The sequence below is a fragment of the Heterodontus francisci genome, chromosome 19 (genome assembly GCF_036365525.1).
Source record: "Heterodontus francisci isolate sHetFra1 chromosome 19, sHetFra1.hap1, whole genome shotgun sequence".
NCBI classification, from domain to species: Eukaryota; Metazoa; Chordata; class Chondrichthyes; order Heterodontiformes; family Heterodontidae; genus Heterodontus; species Heterodontus francisci.
The window spans coordinates 49,988,126-50,008,383 of NC_090389.1; the positions used below are offsets into that span (position 1 = coordinate 49,988,126).

Consider the following 20,258-nt stretch of genomic DNA (forward strand, 5'->3'; position numbering starts at 1 on the left):
GTATGTTCCATCACAGCTCTTACACTACTGACAAGATAACATAGCTACACCTCTCAAAGGTGTGCACACAACAGCTGGTGACAGAATGTAAGGTGAAGTGAATACCATGGAGCTCGCTCGTTCTTTGTGGGCAGCTTTCTTCGAGGTCAGCAGTGAGTGCTGTCACTTCATCACTGACCACAAAATGAGGGCCATAACTTCCCAATGATATTACCACCTCATTTAAAGACACCTGAACAGTTATGAGGGAGCCCTTCCACTATGGACCAGGAATGAAGGTGGACAATTGGGCAAGGGCAAAAACCGATGGTGGGCATGACAACATTTACTGTCCCCTCCCTCCAAAATACGGCCTGAAAATCATGCAGAAAATCCAGCCAAAAGTATGCAAAACTGAGCATGTTTTGAAACACAAGTCACGACGGCTGCTTAATATCATAACTCGCTATGAAAATTGGATTTCACATTTATGAATGGGTCTCCAAAATCCTTTGCACTGCCTGTCATATCATTACTTTGCAGCAGGGGGCGTAGAGTGTAGAATCCGTTAAGAACTACTTTAGACTGAAAGTAATCCAGTCAAATGTTGGGTCGTTTTATGTGAAACCTTTAACAATTGTGTCAGAAAGCACGAAGAAAATTATATAAGGGGATGTTAGGAAAGCAATGCTGCTTGATTTGAATGAAAATTCCAGTGGAAACTTCGTCTGTGTGCAGAAATCCATAATATTACAAAGCCAATCTAATATGAGCCCTAACAAATGCTGTGTATTCGTGGTTATCGCAATGCTGAAAACTTAACTTATTGATCAGTAGTGATCGGGGTATTTTATTGATCAGTAGTGATCGGGGTATTTTATTGATCAGTAGTGATCGGGGTATTTTATTTCAGAGAACGACAGAATTCACAAAATCTTGTTTTATCCTCTGCTTCCAAAATTATAGTTTTTTAAAAAAAAAATGAATACCAGTTTATCTGAATAGTCAGGAAATTATTTTTGTTTTATTTCTTTTTTGTGCATTTATAAATATGATACAATTTACTGATTGTGGCGGTTGAACTTCAATTATACAATGAATCGTTGATTTCTGATGAAACTAATTTATTTAATCAGTTCCATGCATTGTATTTAATGACAATGAAAGGCGGTGAGATGCCTTCCCTCGGGTACAGTGCATGTACAATGTTGTTACATATTGTGAGTCGAATTAAATTTTCAAGCAATATCATCGTTGCAGTTATGAGTTCTCGTCTGCGGCGGTCCTTGTTTGGAGCTTTTATCTGCGTTGCAGACCTGTAGCAGGAAGTGGTGGCCATCGATCACATTTTATTGACAGAATCCGGCAAGCAGAAAGGGATTGTGGATGAATAAAGCCTCGATCCCGAACTGTGCACATCCTTAATACCTTCTGTCGGTGACAGGAGAGTTAAATCGCAAAAACGTAAGCAATCGGCTTCCTGCCTGCTGACAATCCGTGCAAAGCAAAGGAGAGCTCGCTTCCTCTCTGCCTCTGTTTACTTGCACAGTGCCTGTAGCTGCTGTTCCTCTGCTTTATTCTCTGTGTATGTGCCAGAGCGTGAGGGAGTGAGTCTGCAGGTAAGGCACCACGATGTTGGACCCGTCGTCTAGTGAGGAGGAATCGGAGGAGATAGTGGAGGAGGAGAACAAGGAGGTGCAGGCTCCGGCCCCGGGGAGTCGCCTCTCCCCGAGCAGGACCAGCGAGAGCAGCGGGGGTTTACAACCCAGCAGCCGGAGCAGCAGCATCCGACCGTCCAGCCCCAGCCCGTCCGTGGTGAGTGAGAAGGAGAAAGAGGAACTCGAGAGGCTGCAGAAAGAAGAGGAAGAGAGAAAGAGAAAGCTTCAGTTGTACGTCTTTGTGATGAGATGCATCGCCTATCCGTTCAATGCCAAGCAGCCCACAGACATGGCGAGGAGGCAGCAAAAGGTAAGCCAGCCAGGGAGGAGGAAAAAAATCTATGCCCCTCAAGGCATCAGCAACCTTTCTGGTTGGAAGGGGCATCACGTCCTCTGCAACAGCTTTAGCCTCGTGTTAATCAGCTGTTGGCACAAAAAAAAATGCAAGCCTTTTTTGACATTGCTAATGTCTCAGCTCTGCCCGGGGAGATGCTGGAAATTGATCGATCTGAGTGCTTCTTACTGCGGTAGCAAGACTCATCCAGTTCTCGGGTGCCCAGAGCAGCTAGTCTGCAGAGAAACACTTTATTACACTTGGCGTCCTTTAAATAGAACCAATAATTAGCACTTCAAGGTGACTTCTTAATTATGGCGGGGAGGCTAAAAGCAACTTTGCGGTTGTTTTGGATTTGTGGCTCGGTTTCAGAAATTGCAATCAAGCCAAACTCTGCCCAGCTAATGCAAAAACTTGATTTCAAACGCATCGCTACCAAAAGATCTGTGAATTGCCCTTTGTTCTCAGAACTGCGCATATTTTATCATTGACCAACAGTTCATATTGCGATAACGAGTAAAATGGTGCCATTAAATAAACCGATGATCGATTTGCGACGTGGTTTATCTGCTCATTTTGAGGAACACTATCCTAATAGACAAATAATCACACCTGCACTCCGATATACAACATGGGGCGTCATCATCCTCATGTGTTGATCGCTGTCACCGCCAAGTGGCGCTGGCAATGGTTATTACTTCCAGCACATTCAAAATTAACGCGAGTAATAGCTTGTATCGAGCTTAAATGTATGACTTCCAGCTGCTGTATATAAACTAAAGTGTACGTTAGAACACTCCTTAGTTTATGGACCAGCGTTGGGCTGTTACCACAGATCATTTCATGTTGCCCTAGGATAACAATCCTTGCTGCTTTTGTACTGCATACAGTACTCACTGTCCCTACTGGCACACTTGTCATTTGGAAATGTCTGATTTCATTTACGGAATACTATGCTTGGTTTTTTTTGCAATTTAGTTCAGACCCTTATCTCTGAAAGTGGAGAACTGAAAAAGCTTTGCTTTTGTGGATGAATTTCAATCTTCCACACTTTGCGTATCTGAATATTAACTGTAAGCAATTATTTTAGATGATACTTGGAAATGACACATTTTGTAGCGCATGCTGAATTATTTTGCAGTAAAGTAATTTAAATGTAAAACTCCACTAGTCTGAAAGGCTTGAACAATAAATTAGTAATTTAAAGTCACTATAAATCCCAAGCTCTGAAGAAAGAAATAATACACCAATTTACTGCTGTTTGGGTGAAAAAAGGTAATATTGATACAATTAATATTTGTTTAAATCTCTCTTCAAATTAGATTGTTGTGGGTCCAAATGACACAATAATTCAATACTTCCCCATTGTGACTTTGTTTAAAACAATTTTGGTCTGCTTAGAGAATTATGCTGAAACGAAAAGGAGGAATAGTTTATGCATACAAGCGTAGTGATATTTTGTAATTGTACTTAAAAGAATTCTGCAGGTCACTATCTTTAATGGAGGAGCCAGATTTTCAGTCAGAAGCATAATTACTCTACAACTTAAATCTGTGAATTACCTGGACTTTTCATAATAAGGGCATTGTGTCCTGCATGATTTGAAATGAAGTACGAATTTTCTGCACAACAGTAATATCCAATAAACTGCCAGATTAAATGCACATCATATACTCTAGTAGTTGTGTCCGAAATATAACCATGAATTATATTGCTTCACCTGCAAGGCTACGGACCAGATGCTGGAAGGTGAGATTAGATTGGGCGGCTAGTTTTTTCAGCTGGCGCAGACACTGGCGCTGAATGGTCTCTTTCTGTGTCATAACTTTTCTATGGTTCTGAATTGCAGTGTCTCACTGAAGAGTTATAACGTGTAGGAAGTACAGAAAAATCCTGTATACTTAGGTGACCCACATTATGAGGTGACATCACCCAAATTCCTCTCAAAAAAGGGAAAGTCCATGGCTATCGTATAAGATGAAGGTCAATATCATAGAGCTTCTATCCATCAAGCACTCACCTTCATCTCAGCTGGTATTCTGGCATCCAGAAATACATTTTCTCGTTTTATCTAATTTCCACCAGAGTATGCCTATCCACTGTTGCTGAACCCCTTCAGTGCCATTATATTTAAATATCAACTCCCTCCCGTTTTCAATTTAATAAATAAATTAACCTCTTCGTTCTCTATCCTGCAAGGCTGTGTCTGATTTTAAATCAGCAGTGGAAGCTTGAGCTGAATTTGGGAGGGGGGAACAGAGACACCCAACAGTAGCAGCTGATAGCGATGCGATGATATGACCCTTTGCTGCTGAAGTACCATGTTTTGTTCCGAGAGAAATTCAGGGAGAATATGACTTTGTAGAAGACAACACCACCAGCAGAGTCCTTAATTTCTTCGATTTCTAATGAGTGGTGAGAATTATTCATCCTTGGGAGTTGTTAATCGTCGATTAAAACACATTTGTAGTGTAAATATGAACAAGTTGAGTTGAATGACGCAGCGATTCAGGTTTAAATTCTACTTGACCCATAGAATTACAAAAGGCAATGAAACATAATTTAATGCCTTAGTGGTTGAAGCTGTCAGGGCACCCAGCATGCTTAATATCAATCTGTACTTTCATTTTATAAGATAATTAATTTTTCTTTACTTTAATCAACTGCTGCTTACCTCTTGATGTTCTATAATGATAATCTGCCTATCTTCCTGCATCTGACAATCATCACCTGCAATAATTGGTGACACAAATATTTGGTCCTAAAATGAGTAAAAGTAGAAATATCATAGCCTTGATTCTGCATTGAGCAGTAAGCTATAAATTGTGGGAAATACCTTCTCTAGGTACTAATGCTGGCAGAAACATTTACTGCCAAATTGGTGGAATAGGATAATTGAAGGCAGGTCAATGAGATTACTCACCCTTATTCCATTGTTCCAATTTGAAAGTGCCACTGGAGAGAGGGCCAGCTGGAGCTTAATTTCAGCCCTGAGGCATTAGGAGTTTTTTTTAAAAAGATGCTCCACTTCTACAAGGCTGGTATGGGTACGGTAGCATATTGGTTACGCTACTGTGCTAGTAATCCAGACGTCTGGACTAATGATTCAGAGACATGAGTTCAAATCCTTTCATGGCAGCTGGAGAATTTAACTTCAGTTATATAAATAAAAGCTCGAATAAAAAGCTAGTATCGGCAAAGTTCCCACCAAGCTGGGTCTGTGTGCAGCCACACAGCAGCCTGGAGAGTACTGCACAGACCTTATTCCGTGTTAAGTACCACATGCAAAGAAAGTGTAAAAGTACCGCACGTTGAAAAAAAAATTCGCTGTCCGCGTAGAACCAGAAAATTTTAAAGGAATCATTGTATCAGTAATGGTGGCCATGAAACTACTGGGTTGTCATGTTTTGTTAAAAAACTTAGTTCATTAATGTCTTTTAGGAAAGGAAGTCTGCTGTTCTTACCCAGTCTGGCCTATACGTGACTCCAGACTATTAGCAATTCCCTTTGAAATGACCTAGCAAGCCACTCAGTTATATGGCGATGAGCAATAAATGCTGGCCTTGCCAGTGACATCCACATGCTATGAATGATTTATTAAAAAAAAAAGTCCTCTCCTCAAGGAGGCAAGACTCCAGCAAATATATATATTTTTTTCGACAGGATCCCACGAAAGTTCGTCTAAACATTTTCAGAATACCTCTGAACAGGCACTTGGATAGTATAGTAGATGGGTTTTGCCAGAAAATTGAAATTTGGTGCTTGCTATTGAGAGAAAAATCTAGGCTAGATATTCTGGAGAATAAGAAACCTCAGCAAGAGATATTAAAGCAGTAAATTCACTTTGGGGTTTAACTTTGTCAGATTCATGATGTTGCCTGAACTCATTGGTTAAATTATTCCTTTGCAGTTCCTCTCAGTTGTCCATTATTCTCTATTTAACAATGCATATTTTTACATTTTTAGTATATATATTTCCAAAATATAATTTGACTTCTAAATGTACTATATTTGTATTATATTGCATCCACATTATATTCCATACAGTTTCCTGTTGCATCCATTCACGTTGTAGATCTTCCTCTATATTTCAACAAAGAGCAAAGAACAAAGAACAGTACAGCACAGGAACAGGCCATTCGGCCCTCCAAGCCTGCGCTGATCATGATGCCTGCCTAAACTAAAACCTTCTGCACTTCCGGAGACCGTATCCCTCTATTCCCATCCTATTCATGTATTTGTCAAGATGCCTCTTAAACGTCGCTATCGTACCTGCTTCCACCACCTCCCCCGGCAGCAAGTTCCAGGCACTCACCACCCTCTGTGTGAAAAACTTGCCCCGCACATCCCCTTTAAACTTTGCCCCTCGCACCTTAAACCTATGTCCCCTAGTAACTGACTCTTCCACCCTGGGAAAAAGCTTTTGACTATCCACTCTGTCCATGCCGCTCATAACTTTGTAAACCTCTATCATGTCGCCCCTCCACCTCCGTCGTTCCAGTGAAAACAATCCGAGTTTTTCCAACCTCTCCTCATAGCTAATGCCCTCCAGACCAGGCAACATCCTGGTAAACCTCCTCTGTACCCTCTCCAAAGCCTCCACGTCCTTCTGGTAGTGTGGCGACCAGAATTGCACGCAATATTCTAAGTGTGGCCTAACTAAAGTTCTGTACAGCTGCAGCATGACTTGCCAATTTTTATACTCTGTGCCCCGACCGATGGAGGCAAGCATGCCGTATGCCTTCTTGACTACCTTATCCACCTGCATTGCCACTTTCAGTGACCTGTGGACCTGTACGCCCAGATCTCTCTGCCTGTCAATACTCCTAAGGGTTCTGCCAGTTACTGTATACTTCCCACCTGCATTAGACCTTCCAAAATGCATTTGTCCGTATTAAACTCCATCTGCCATTTCTCCGCCCAAGTCTCCAACCGATCTATATCCTGCTGTATCCTCTGCCTTTTTTTTTCTCATCCTATTTAAAATTCTCCTGCTCTCTTCTGCTCAATAGTCATTCAGAAACTGAATCCTGATATCATACCTGAATCACTGGTCATTTCCATTACCACATTTGCTGAAGACAGGACAAAGCTTTACTTCTAATCAAATGATCTAATGATATTTAAGAGCCACAATTACACACGTTACAGTGCATTATTGGAAATTAAAGAACTTCTTGAAGTTTGATTGTTATCTATAAATGTAAGGACATGTGTGCAATGTATTCCAATGATAAATCATTACTTTTCATTTTGCATCTTCAGTTTAAATGTATTTCAAAGTTTTAGTTCAACAGCAATAGAAATCACTTGCATTTATATAGTGCCTTCAAAACTGAGAAATTGTCCCAAGTTGTTTCACAGAGGCATAAAAAAAAGTGCTGAGCCATTGAATGAGATATTAGGAGAGATGATCAAAAGCATGGTTAAGGAAGTGGTTTTTAAGGGGGATTTTATAGAAGAATAGAGAGGATGGAAAGGCTTAGGGAGAAAATTCCATAGTGGGACCCTAGGCAATTGAAGACGTGGGTATCAATGGTGGGGTAAAGTTTAGGGGAGGTCAAAAGAGGCTAGAATCAGGGGCATAGAGAGTTTGGAGGGGTAAGTTAGAGGAGATTAGAGAGGTACGAATGGGAAAAGCCATGAAGGAATTTAAACGTTAGAATGAGAATTTTAAATTTGAGATATTAATGGATTGGGAGCCATTGCAGGTCAGTGAGGGACTTGGTGTGGGACAGGATACAGACAGCAGAATTTTTTATGAGCTGACATTTACAGAGGACAGAAAATGAGAGCATTGGAATAGTGACGAAAGCATGGATGAGGATTTCAGCAACAGATGGACTGATATGAGTGTGGAAGCATCAGTGTTGGCCTTTGTAATGGAAAGGTTTGGAAGCTCAGCTTGGAGTCAGAGGATGCTGACATTCCAGACAGTCTGGTTCAATCAGAGACTGTGGCCTGGAGGAGGATAATATTGCATTTGATGGTGAGGGTGCAGATTTTGTGGAGGGGTCAAAGATGTTTACTTTGATCTTATCAATGTTTAGCTGTAGGAAATTGCATTGTTATTTTTGTCTCTTTTACCTATCACAACTCTTCTAAGAATGCAAAGTGAAAAAAACACAGATATTCTGAAAGTACTACAATCCTTTACTTTTCTCAGATTCCAAGTTAATATGCAAAATATTTCCTCCATTAAATGCCAGAAGAGTTTTCAATGCCTCAGCAATAAAGACTGCAAATTTAGCAGTCCAAAATGTCAAATAACACAGCTGTACGAAAGTTGAATTATTTATCATGTATTTTTGATGGAGTATACTTTTCTCTATCTTTAGCCCAAAGTATACTTATAAGCTTGCCAGCTCTTCCCTTTTAAAATAGTAAACTAAAGAAGCTATCACTATTTTAAAACTGCAAAAGCATTAGTGAGTAACTATCTTCAGCTATGCTAGGAGTAATTACTTCTATAGTTACCATAATGTTATGTTTACAAAATAGTTTAAAGTAAAATAATAGGCACATCTGTAGAATTCAGTGTGCGGATATTGGTTATGTAATCTTTTAAACTGATAAATTTTGTCTCAATACATTCAAGGTGTCATTATATTTGCTTACACAACCACAGTTATAACTTCAACAGTTATCCATTGGTTCTAAAGTTCTTTGAGACATCCAGAGGACATGAAAACCAGTGTGTAAGTGCCCACTCTGTCTTTCCTTTCTTTTCCTTGTTTCTTGCATCATAGAGTCCATTGATTTCATAATAACAATGACGATGTCTATTTATATAGCACCTTGGTAACTTCTGTTTATATAGTGCCATCAATAAAATAAAACATCCCAATGCTCTTGGTAGGAGCATTATAAAACAAAATATGACATGAGCCACATAAGGAGATATTAGGTCAATGATCAAAAGACTGGTCAAAGAGGTAGGTTTGAAGGAGCGTCTTAAAGGAGGAAAGTGAGGTGGAGAGGTGTGGGGAGGGAATTCCGGAGCTTAGGGCCCCGGGCAACAGACAGTGCTCAAGAGGCCAGAATTAGATGAATGCAGATATCTCGGAGGCTGGAGAGATTACAGAGACGTGGAGGGGATAATTCTAAATTTTTACAAACTGAATTTATCATACAAATTTATGCAGTCTAAAATAAGTATAATCATTCATTCATATATAACTGATAGCTGTGAGTGATTACAAAGATGTAATCTAAAGTATTCAGGTAATGACTCAAAGCTTTGAAGGAAAGGTAGTTCATAACTAATCTGTAACCTCGTCTTCATTTCCTTATGTCTGTACCTTTTTATAAAGACACAATATTCTGATCTGGAAGTGGGGTGCTGGGTGGGGGAGAAGAGTTGATTCAGTTCTAATCCATTTTATGCTAGCAGCAGATTACAGTGCACTTCACGTCGTTGATTTGTGATCATATTCATACAATGACAATGTGATATCTACAAATGAATCAGGGAAAATATGTAGTTAGTTGCTGTGTAGTATCTGAAATTAAGATTTTAACATTTAGCATGAATCGTGAAACAGATTAGCTGTAAAATAGAGAAATTCAAAGTGGAAAAAAGCATATTAATGTGCAGACCACTTTGAACTTCAGAAAAACCACAGGAAGTTATGTCAACATTCCTGTTGATCATTATGAACATGGTGCTCGCTCAAAAGCATCAGTTCAGTTCTGAGGAAACCAGGAAAAATCTATGTTTCTATCAATGGGTGTCAGAAACTGCATTGAGCGCACTCACATTTTTGATCCTTAAGAGTGATGCTATTTTACATCTTTCTGCAGAGCTGTGCCCAGCTACCCACAATTCACAGTCACTTCCTATGGTAGACGGAAACATTTTATTAGAACCAAGTTTTCTTACAAACTTTTTAGGTGAAAAATATAATTACAAAACAACTTTGAGGTTGCTTCACACTGATAGGACACTTTATTGAACACAATTAATTCCCTGTCAGACAAAGGATTATAACTAAAGCAAAAATTAAAATGCTGCAACATTGTGCCAGCCCCAGTCTACATAAAAACAGTCATTAAGCTTACTCAGACATTACATTTTTCCCACTTCTTCTACTTGAAGTGATTTAAAGATGATAGAGTTCAAAAATAAATTGATTATTTTTGAAGATTTACAATCTTTTTAATGAAAAACATAGATGAAGGGCTAATACAGAATGCCACCAAGGATTAAAAGTGTGAAATGAAAAGATGATGTGACTCAGGAACTCAGTGTTTCTGAAATTATTAATTAAAATAGTTCTTGGAATTGTAGGCATTTTAATCATGAGGCCAGCAAAATTAGGATTTTTATTAAACATTTATTTTCTCATTTTGACTTGTTCCCCAGTGCTTAATAGTGAAACTATTTTGGAATTGTTCCATTCATAACATACTAGAAATAACAGCAGGATTAAAAATTGCTTTATTGATGAGTATTTAGAAGACTTTTAGCATATTTATATGCTGTCTGGTAGTACTGACTATCCGTTCAGTATAACAGTGATTCATCATGACTAGTCACTATATCAAGAGTGATTTGGCTGATGTCTAACTATCCTATCCTCACAAAAGTACTTGAACGATCATGCATAGTGAACAGGTGTGTCACTGAGTAGCAGATAAGTAGATTGTAAACACGATATTTCTTGGTTATTTGACTGTTATCTGTGTAGAAATATTAATGATCAGTCAAGAAGCAGCTGACCTCAGAATAAATGTATTGAGTTTGTGTAATGTACCAAAACTCATGATTTACTGCCCCAGCACCACCAACTTAAGTATAAACCAAGTGACAATTCATTTGTCTCCATAGTTAGTTCAGGTGGAATTGCATTTGAAGGTCTCTTCCTTTATAGGTGCTGCCATATGTCAATAGTGCAGCTTAAGGTCTTATTCATAGTAAACTATTGAAAATGGTATACTTGCTCATATAAGGCAACAATGCCACGACTTCTGTTTGAATTTTACATGTATTTGATGCAGCATTGAGTGAGGGCTGGGCTTTGCAGTCAACAGTGAAGCAACTGCCATCGCCCCCAAAGAAAGCTGCCCACAAACAATGTTCCCTCTAATCATCTTTTTGGAGTGCATGTGTCATTTGTTTAAGTGCATGGCCCCTTGAAATTTGTTTGTACAGCTGGGCACATGTGGTAACTTAAAGAGGTCAACTTGTGCGGACTTTCGGCATGATGCGGAGCCGTGCAGCTTACTAGGAACATTGCCCATAAAGATCTAGGGATCTCTATGGTGGAGACGTCCCCTTTCCTGACAGCAGCTTAAATCTGGTGCCAAGTCAAGGGGATCTCCAGGTGTCCAGCAGCAGTGATATTAGCAAGCAGGTAAGCAGCCAATACCACTGAGTTATGGTCACAGACAGCAAACCAGGAAGTAAAATGCACTGAATCCCTTCACTTTTAATTTAAATTCTCAGGTCGCAAAATAAATGATTATGATAGGTTAAGATAGAAGCTAAAATACTATAAACAAAACTTTTTTAAAAAATGTAAAAACAGGTGGAAATTTGTGTAATGGAACAATTTGACTTTCTACAAATATAAATTAGCTTTTCAGGTGCAGTGTGTTTAACAGTAATTATGAAGTTAGTATGTTGTTAAAACCCAGTTACATCTCATTCAACAAGGTGTAACTTTTTCAAGGATTTGATTTTTGATATCAATTTGATTGCATAAGGATTGCACTCTTTTTTTTGGGGGGTGGGGGGGACCTCAACAGTGCACCCTCTGGAGGCGTGTAGAATCACTGATAGCAGCTTCTGAATTTCCATGTTATTCTGCACATGTACACTCCTGAAGTTGCTGTTCGTTTCGTTGAAGTAATAACAGTGAATGCTGACAGTTTTGCTGCCATTGCCACTGCAAAGTCCAGGCCGTAGAATTTCCAACATGGAAATTCCAACATTCTATAGCTCTATAGGATATGGGGCGAAAGCGGGAACAGGTTACTGAGTTGGATGATCAGCCATGATCATAATGAATGGTGGAGCAGGCTCAAAGAGCCGAATGGCCCACTCCTGCTCTTATTTTTTATGTTTCTATCAAACAGATCCAGGAAACATCATGTTGGACAGTTTGCTGTTTTTCTTCTTACCTTTAAGCAGTACAATATTTAATCTATCACGTTTTGTGCATTCCTAGTTTCAAGTAATATATATTGTTTTTGTTGAATGTGAAAACAAATATTAAAACACACTTTTAGCTTGATCTGTAAACTTGCATTATTCTGGAATACTGATACAGGAATACCACCATACGAATTAGGAGCATAAGTAGGCCATTTGGCCCCTCGAGCCTGCACTGCCATTTAATAAGATCATGGTTGATCTGTTTGTGTCTCGAATTCCACACTCCCATCTGCCCCCGATAATCTTTGATTCCCTTGCCTAACACGAATCTGTGTACCTCCGCCTCCACCACCTTCTGAGACAGAGAATTCCAAAGTCGCACAACCCTCTAAGAGAAATAAATTCTCCTCATCTCTGTCCTAAAAGGGAGACCCCTAATTTTAAAACAGTGCCCTCTAGTTCTGGACTCCCCACAAGAGGAAACATTCTTTCCACATCCACCTTGTCTAGACTGTTCAGGATCTTATATACTTCAATCAAGTCTCCCTTAACTCTTCTAAACTCCAGTAAAAACAAGCCCAGTCTGTCCAACCCTTCCTCATAAGACAACCCGCTCATTCCAGATATCAGCTCATTCCAGATATCAATCTAGTAAACCTCCTCTGAACCGCCTCCAACACATTTACATCCTGTTTAAACAAAGAGACCAAAACTGCACACAATATTCGAGATGTGGTCTCACCAATGCCCTGTATAACTGAAGCATAACATCCTTACTTTTATTTTCAATTACTCTTGTAATAAAGGATAGCATTCCATTAGCCTACTTTATTACTTGCTATACTAACTTTTTGTGACTCATGCACTAGATCCCTCTGCACCCTGGAATTCTGTAGTAGTTCTCCGTTTAAGTAATACTCTGCTTTTTTATTCGTCCTTTCAAAGTGGACAATGTCACATTTTCCCACGTTATACTCCATCTGCCAGATCTTTGCCCACTCACTCAACCTATCTATATCGGTCTGCAACTTTCTTATGTCCTCTTCACAACATACTTTCCTACCTATCTTTGTGACCTCTGCAAATTTAGATATCATGCCATTATTCCCCTCATCTAAGTCATTGATATAAATTGTAAAAAGTTGAGGCCCTAGCACAGACCTCTGCGGGGCTCCACTTGTCACATCTTGCCAATCAGAAAAGGACCCATTTATGCATACTCTCTGTTTTCTGCCAGCCAGCCAATCTTCTGTCCATGTTAATATGTTACCCCCTCGAGCAAGAGCTCCTACTTTGCGCAATAACCTTTTATGTGGCACCTTGTCAAATGTCTTCTGGAAATCCAAGTACAGTATGTCAGTGGGCTCCTCTTTATCCACAGCGCATGTCACTCCTTCAAAGAACTACAGTAAACTGGTTAAAAATGATTTCCGTTTCACAAAACCTTGCTGGTTATACCCGATTACCTTGCGTTTTTCTATGTGCCCAGCTATAGTCTCCTTAATGATCAATTCTAACACCTTCCCCACAACAGACGTCAAGCTAACTGGTCTATAGTTACCCATTGTCAGCCCACGGCTCCATCAGTTTGCTCAGTTTTATCATGTTTATTTTATATTAATTCATGGGATGTGGGCATTGCTGGCAAGGCCAGCATTTATTGCCCATCCTTAATTGCCCTCGAGAAGGTGATGGTGAGCTGCCTTCTTGAATACAGTTGTGTGCCTTGCTAGGCCATTTCAGAGGGCAGTTTAACAGTCAACCACATTGCTTCAGGTCTGAAGTCACATATAGGCCAGACCGGGTAACGGTAGCAGGTATCCTTCCCTAAAGGACACAGTAAACCAGATGGGATTTTACAAAAGTCTGGTGGTTTCATAGCCACCATTACTAAAAGTAGCTTTTCTCCAGTCACTATGGGGAGAATTTGAACTCATGCCGATAGATCATTAGTCCTGGTTTCTGAATTACTAGTCCAGTAATGCTGCGCTCCGGTTGATCAACGTGTACACCCTGGTTCAATGCAGCGAGTGGCTGACCGTCTTCCAGCAGCTCCCACTGCTGCTGGCGATGTCCAGGCTGGTCATCCTAGGTAACCATCCAACAGCTGGATGATCCGGCAGAGACGACAGCAAACTGGACGCTACGTCCAGATTCCTAATAGAAACAGTTAAAGATGCCAAACTGTATGACGTCTTCAGCAAACCTGCAGACGGAGCGCAGCGCAGATACACATGGTCAAGATCGGACAGGTCTGCCCGTTCCAGGATTGACTTCCTGTTTGTGTCCCATGCTGTCACGGTCAGATCCACTGACGTCAAGTCGGTGTTCTTCTCCGACCACTGCCTCTTACTGGCTGACTGTCACTTACAGGATGACCAGCGGTTTGGCAGGGGGACATGGAAGCTGCTAACCCCAGAGAACGTTGAGGAACTCAAAAGCGATTACAAAGGTTGGAGAACCGCGAAACCCCGTGAAATCACTGGTGGGAAGCGATCAAGGAGAACATCAAGAGGTTCTTTATCCTCAAAGGTGTTCGGAGGGTGAGAGAGAGACAGAGGGAAATGTCCCGACTCCAGAAAGGTATGCAAAATCTGCTCCGGCTGCAGTCGATGGGGGTCGAGGTCAAGGAGGACCTCCAAGAGGTGAAGAGCCAGCAGGCCTCGCTCTTTGCCACAGAGGCTTCCAAGATCATCTTCCAGTCAAGAGTCCGCTCCATTGAGCAGGATGAGATGTGCTCGCGTTACTTCTTCCAAAAGGTACACACAGAGAGCTCTGTTATCAGCAGCCTGAAGGAAGAGGATGGCTTGGTAACGTCTTCGCAGTCCGACACACTAAGGATCAGCAAATCCTTTTATGCTGGGCTGTATGACACGAAGCCCACAGACAGCAGAGCCTCCGAGTCCTTCCTGTCATCTATCACAGAGGTCTTAGATGACAGCAGGAGGGAGAGACTGGACAAGCCGCTAACTCTGGACGAGCTGACAAAGGCCGTCAAGTCCTTCGTGACGAGTAAAACTCCTGGAAGCAATGGCTTACCGGTTGAGTTGTATTCAGCCCTGTGGGACTGGGTCGGCCCGGACCTGCTGGAAGTATACGAGAGTATGCTCCTGGCCGGTAGCATGTCAGAATCCATGAGGAAAGGCATCATCACCCTCATCTACAGGCGGAAGCGGGAGAGGGCAGAAATCAGAAATTGGAGGCCCATCTCACTGCTTAATGTTGACTACAAGATTCTGTCCAAAGTCGTAGCCAGTCGAGTCAAGTCTGCTGTGGAGTTGGTGATCCACCCTGATCAGACCTGTACTGTACCCAGCAGGAAGATCTCCGATAGCCTCGTGCTACTCAGGGATACGATCGCCTATGTACGGGACAGGAGGGTGGACACCTGCCTCATCAGCCTGGACCAGGAGAAGGCTTTTGACAGGATATCGCACACCTACATGGTGGACGTGCTTTCCAAAATGGGGTTTGGGGAGGGAATCTGCAATTGGATCAAACTGCTCTCCACTTTCAAACAAGCGCCAAGAGGGGGTGAGAAGAGCCCTCCCCGTCAGATCCTTCCTGCACACCCGAAGTCTCACCCCCTCCGTACAATGCCCTCGAGGTGGCTGTGGTGGGGAAGAGATGGTTGCCCACCTCCTTCTGGTGTGTCTTTGCAAAGCAGGTGTGGAAAGAGATGCAGTGGTTTTTGTCGAGGTTCATCCCAAGCAGCTCTTTAACACAGGAGTCTGTGATCTACGGGCTGTTCCCAGGGACGCACACCGAGACAAACATCAACTGCTGCTGGAGGACTATCAACTCGGTGAAAGACGCCCTTTGGTCTGCCCGAAACTTGCTGGTCTTCCAGCGCAAAGAGTTGTCCACGACCGAATGTTGCAGACTGGCACATTCCAAGGTCCAGGACTACGTGCTGAGGGACACACTATAGCTTGGGGCAGCCGCAGCAAAGGCTCAATGGGGAAAGACCACTGTGTAAGGTCCTCCCACCAAGCTGAACGGAGGGGCTGGATCCATGGAAAACCCTTCGAACTGTATCGGGAAAATTTTTGTTTGCTGTAAAATGTATATGGCATGAAAAAATAAATGGAAGGGTTGTGAGGCAACTCACTCCTGTATTGAAGGAGACTGACGTCCTTTGCACTGTTCGTATTTTTTTGACTTGCTGCTGTTTGGAACTGTTTTGTCATGTATCTTTTTACAGATTTTTATGAATAAAGTATATTTTAGAAATAAAAAAAAAGTAACATAACCAGTATGCTACCATACACCATGTGACAGATAAGGTTGTTATATTTCTTTGTGACATGGTCACTGTGTTACAGGGTTATTAACTATGCCCTCATATATTAAAATCAGTATTTTTCCCTATTTCTGTAGTGTAGCCAGCAGAGTGTATGCCTGAAAGTGTTTTCTTGTGGATTAGCTACAGCTGTTTCCTTTTGTTATCAGACAGCTAAATCAGTCTTGCATAATTCATGATAACAAGGTGTTTGCACTTGATGATAAAAAAGAAACTGATGTTTAATTTACACAGCTTCATGCAGGATTCATTGGGCTCCCCATATACACTCCCCAAGGACACATTGTACAGCGAGGTCGCCACTGCTATCAGACCCACCGGCCGTCCATGTCTCCGCTTTAAAGACGTCTGCAAACGCGACATGAAGCCCTGTGACATTGATCACAAGTCCTGGGAGTCAGTTGCCAGCGATCGCCAGAGCTGGCGGGCAGCCATAAAGGCGGGGCTAAAGTGTGGCGAGTCGAAGAGACTTAGCAGTTGGCAGGAAAAAAGTCAGAAGCGCAAGGAGAGAGCCAACTGCGTAACAGCCCCGACAACCAATTTTATCTGCAGCACCTGTGGAAGAGTCTGTCACTCTAGAATTGGCCTTTATAGCTCAGTTGCCACTGTGTGGTTACTTTAAAAAGTTTTGTCCTTGGAAGCATTGTATGAGAAATGGAATCCTCATTGAAGTGATGTGCGTGTAGCTGCTTCTTTTGTGTAGATTGGTCTGAAGCTGCAAAGGATGGTTCAGTTACAGCGTGTCAAAGACTGGTGGAACTGTTCTGCAGAGAAGCAAGCAAGACCTATCTTTTGAGAACCGAAAATGCTGGAAATACTCAGCATGTCTGGCAGCATCTGTGTAGAGAGAAACAGAGTTAACGTTTCAGGTCTGTGACCCTTCATCAGAACTGGCAAAAGTTAGAAATGTAACAGTCTTTGAGAAAGTGAAAGGGGGAGGGGTGGAAGAACAGGAGGGAAGGTCTGTGATAAGACTGAGGGAGGAGAGATTAAATGACAGATGTCATGGAACAGAATGCAAATGGAGTGTTAAATAGTTGTAGCGAAAGATAAAGATGCTGCCAGACCTGCTGAATATTTCCAGCACTTTCTGTTCTCATTTCAGAGTTACAACATCTGCAGTATTTTGCTCTTGTATGTTTTGTTTTTATTTTTCGTCCATTAGGGAATTCATTTTAGTTTCCAGACACACACAATATATTTGTGTATGTCACATATACTTTAACAAATGAAGCATAATTTAATTTGTGATTAAATGATGTACTGAGTTCAGATGACTACTAAAAAAAAAAGTCCCTGTTAAGTTGTATGTCAAAATAGCAGATGTGCTCATTGATTGCTGCAATCAGGATTTGAGGTCCTAGACCATGTCTACATTAAAATCAATAAAACCTCAAGGTCAATTAAGACATCTTCTGGACAATAAATTGTTTTTGCACTGTTGAGGGGAAATAGTACATCAAAAGATTTGAAATAATTTCCATAACTTTTTAAAACAAAATGACTTAACAAAATTATAACAGAAATATAATTCAAGCACAGCTTCATAGTATGTCGGTGCTGGCTGAGTTGAGGGACACTGGTGATCTGACTAAAATTCTTTTTCTGCGCCCTAGCATACAAGGCTACAGGCCAAGTGCTGGAAAATGGGATTAGAATAGATGGGTGCTTGATGGCTGGCGCAGACACGGTAGGCCAAAGGGCCTGCTTCTGTGCTGTGTAACTCTGACTCGAAGGCTAGAATGATAAATTGCAGAATATAAATTAAAATTTCTATTTAAAGGAAGAATGTTTACATTTGATGCGACCAAACTGAGATCTCATTTAACAATTTAAGACTTCACATTTAGCACTGGAAATTACACCAGACCTTTTAAAAGGTAGGATAGCTAGTTAGTGAGTGAAATTTAGGGCTAGAGTGGCGATTGCTTTGAAAAGTTATTAGTTGTTTTTTTTAAAATTGGAAATCAGAAATGGCCAACTTGTCAAAAGCCAGCAAAATAAATTGTTAAATTTTTGTGGTTTTTAATCAGTATACTTAGTGGGTTAGGAATCTCCCTAATATTCCTAATGTAACTACAAGTGTACCATGCAAGAAATGTTGAAACTCAGACCATCAATGTGACTTTTGACAAGTTGGCTTTGTTTTCATCAATTTACTTGAAATCTGGATTGCAGGCTCTTAATTCTCTTATCTTCCTGTATTATTTCTCTCTCATATCCCGCTCTCACATTCCCTCTTTCAATGTTTTTTCACATTGCCTCCATGTCTGTAAGTTACTTTTCCTTGCTTCCTCTCATTCCCTCTATCCATGCCTTTTTCCCTGCCTCTCACTTATTCTTCCTGTTGCTTTCTCTTTCACTCTCTCTCTCCTTGTCTTTCCTGATTCTGTTATTTATAGTTTATAATTTCGGTGTATACTCAATTAGTGTGCACCTGAGACATTATCATCTGTCTTTACAGATACTGACACATTTTCAGCTTTTCTTTTTAAAAAAACATGCTAATCATAAAGTGTTTTTTTAGAAACCGAACTGAATTTAGGACCCATCTTCATTAAGATGTTGTGATGTAGCTGAAGATGATACAACGCACCCAGCATTAAGCAGTTAATATATTACAGTTAGTTCAAAGCATATAAGCTTAGAAATGTAAAAATCTCAAGGCTGGAAGAGACCGTAGATCCATATAGTCTATTTCCTTCCATCCTATGCCATACCCAATAATGGCCTGGATTTTATGGCTGAATTAACAGTGAAGCTATCAGTGCTTATTGTTATTTTGGAGTAAATCGGACAGCAACTTCCAGTGTTTGCACATGTCCAGTTAAACACAAGAATTAGGAATTATTTGTGAGTTTCCTGCTCGTCCCAGGAGCTATTCTATACCAGTATCTTGCCAAGAAGCTCAACTTTCAAATATGTGGAATGGCTGAATTTCTGGCACTTACATGTTAGATACACACTAAAGACACCAGGAAATGTTAGGACTTGTTCATTCAAGAGTAAGTGAATTTTTAACAGCATGATAAGTCTTAATCACTGACAAACAACCTCTCATGCATTGAAAAAAATAACTTTTACATGTGTAGATTCTCATTTCTTCTGCTTTAAATCATTTTTTGAAATTTTATAAATATAAAAAACTTTGTTTTTGTATTTTCTTTCTGCCTCTCTCTCTCTCTTTCTTATTCCTGTTGTTCAATTCCTCTGTATTTTGCTTTCTGTACACGATTCACCTTTGATCAAAATATTCTAACTTGCCCTTCCTGGTTTAGACTCTGTGTCTCAGTAAGGATTGTTCAATCTGATCGGTTACGGAGACACCCTGTTGCTTGACTTGTTCACGTAGGTCCCAGATCCCCTGTTTAGACTGCTACTCTCTAATGCAAGTTCCAGATTAATAGCCTCAGAAAATCTATGGACAAGCGTAAGTGGAATGAATGGCCAGTATCGCTGACTGTGAAACCTGTGCCGTTATGTTTTTCTTCAAGCTACTTGCTCCTTCTCCTACAGCCTCTCTTGGTAAACTGTAGTAACCCAATCACCTTCTCGAATGTTTCTCTCTGTAAACTTGAGCTCATTCAAAACTTTGCTGCCTGTATCCTAAATTGCACCAAATACTGTTCACCCATTATCCCTGTACCCCCGATTTACATTGGCTACTGGTTGAACAGTGTCTCAATTTAAAAAATCTTAACCTGGTTTTCAAATCCCTCCCTTGTCCATCCCTATCTGTGTAAGCTCCTCCAGCCCTACAACCCTCAGATGTTTCTGCACTCCTCCTCTAATTCTGGCCTCTTGTGCATTGTTGATTTAATTGCTCCTGCATTAATAGCTGTGCCTTCAACTGCCTAAGCTCTAAACTCTGGAATTCCCTCCCTA

The 20,258-nt window shown here is 40.8% G+C and overlaps 1 protein-coding gene across 5 annotated transcripts in view; it reads left to right on the forward strand.

Moving 5' to 3' along the window:
• Positions 1-1,355: 1,355 nt before the first annotated feature.
• The window catches only part of cadpsa (Ca2+-dependent activator protein for secretion a), a 593,453-nt gene continuing 574,550 nt past the window's right edge, over positions 1,356-20,258 (forward strand). For all 5 annotated transcript variants that reach the window (XM_068051590.1, XM_068051591.1, XM_068051593.1 and 2 more), the window contains exon 1: positions 1,356-1,947. In XM_068051590.1, coding sequence (XP_067907691.1) covers positions 1,612-1,947 — 336 coding nt within the window. In that variant the 5' untranslated portion in view covers positions 1,356-1,611. The remainder of the gene's footprint in view (positions 1,948-20,258) is intronic.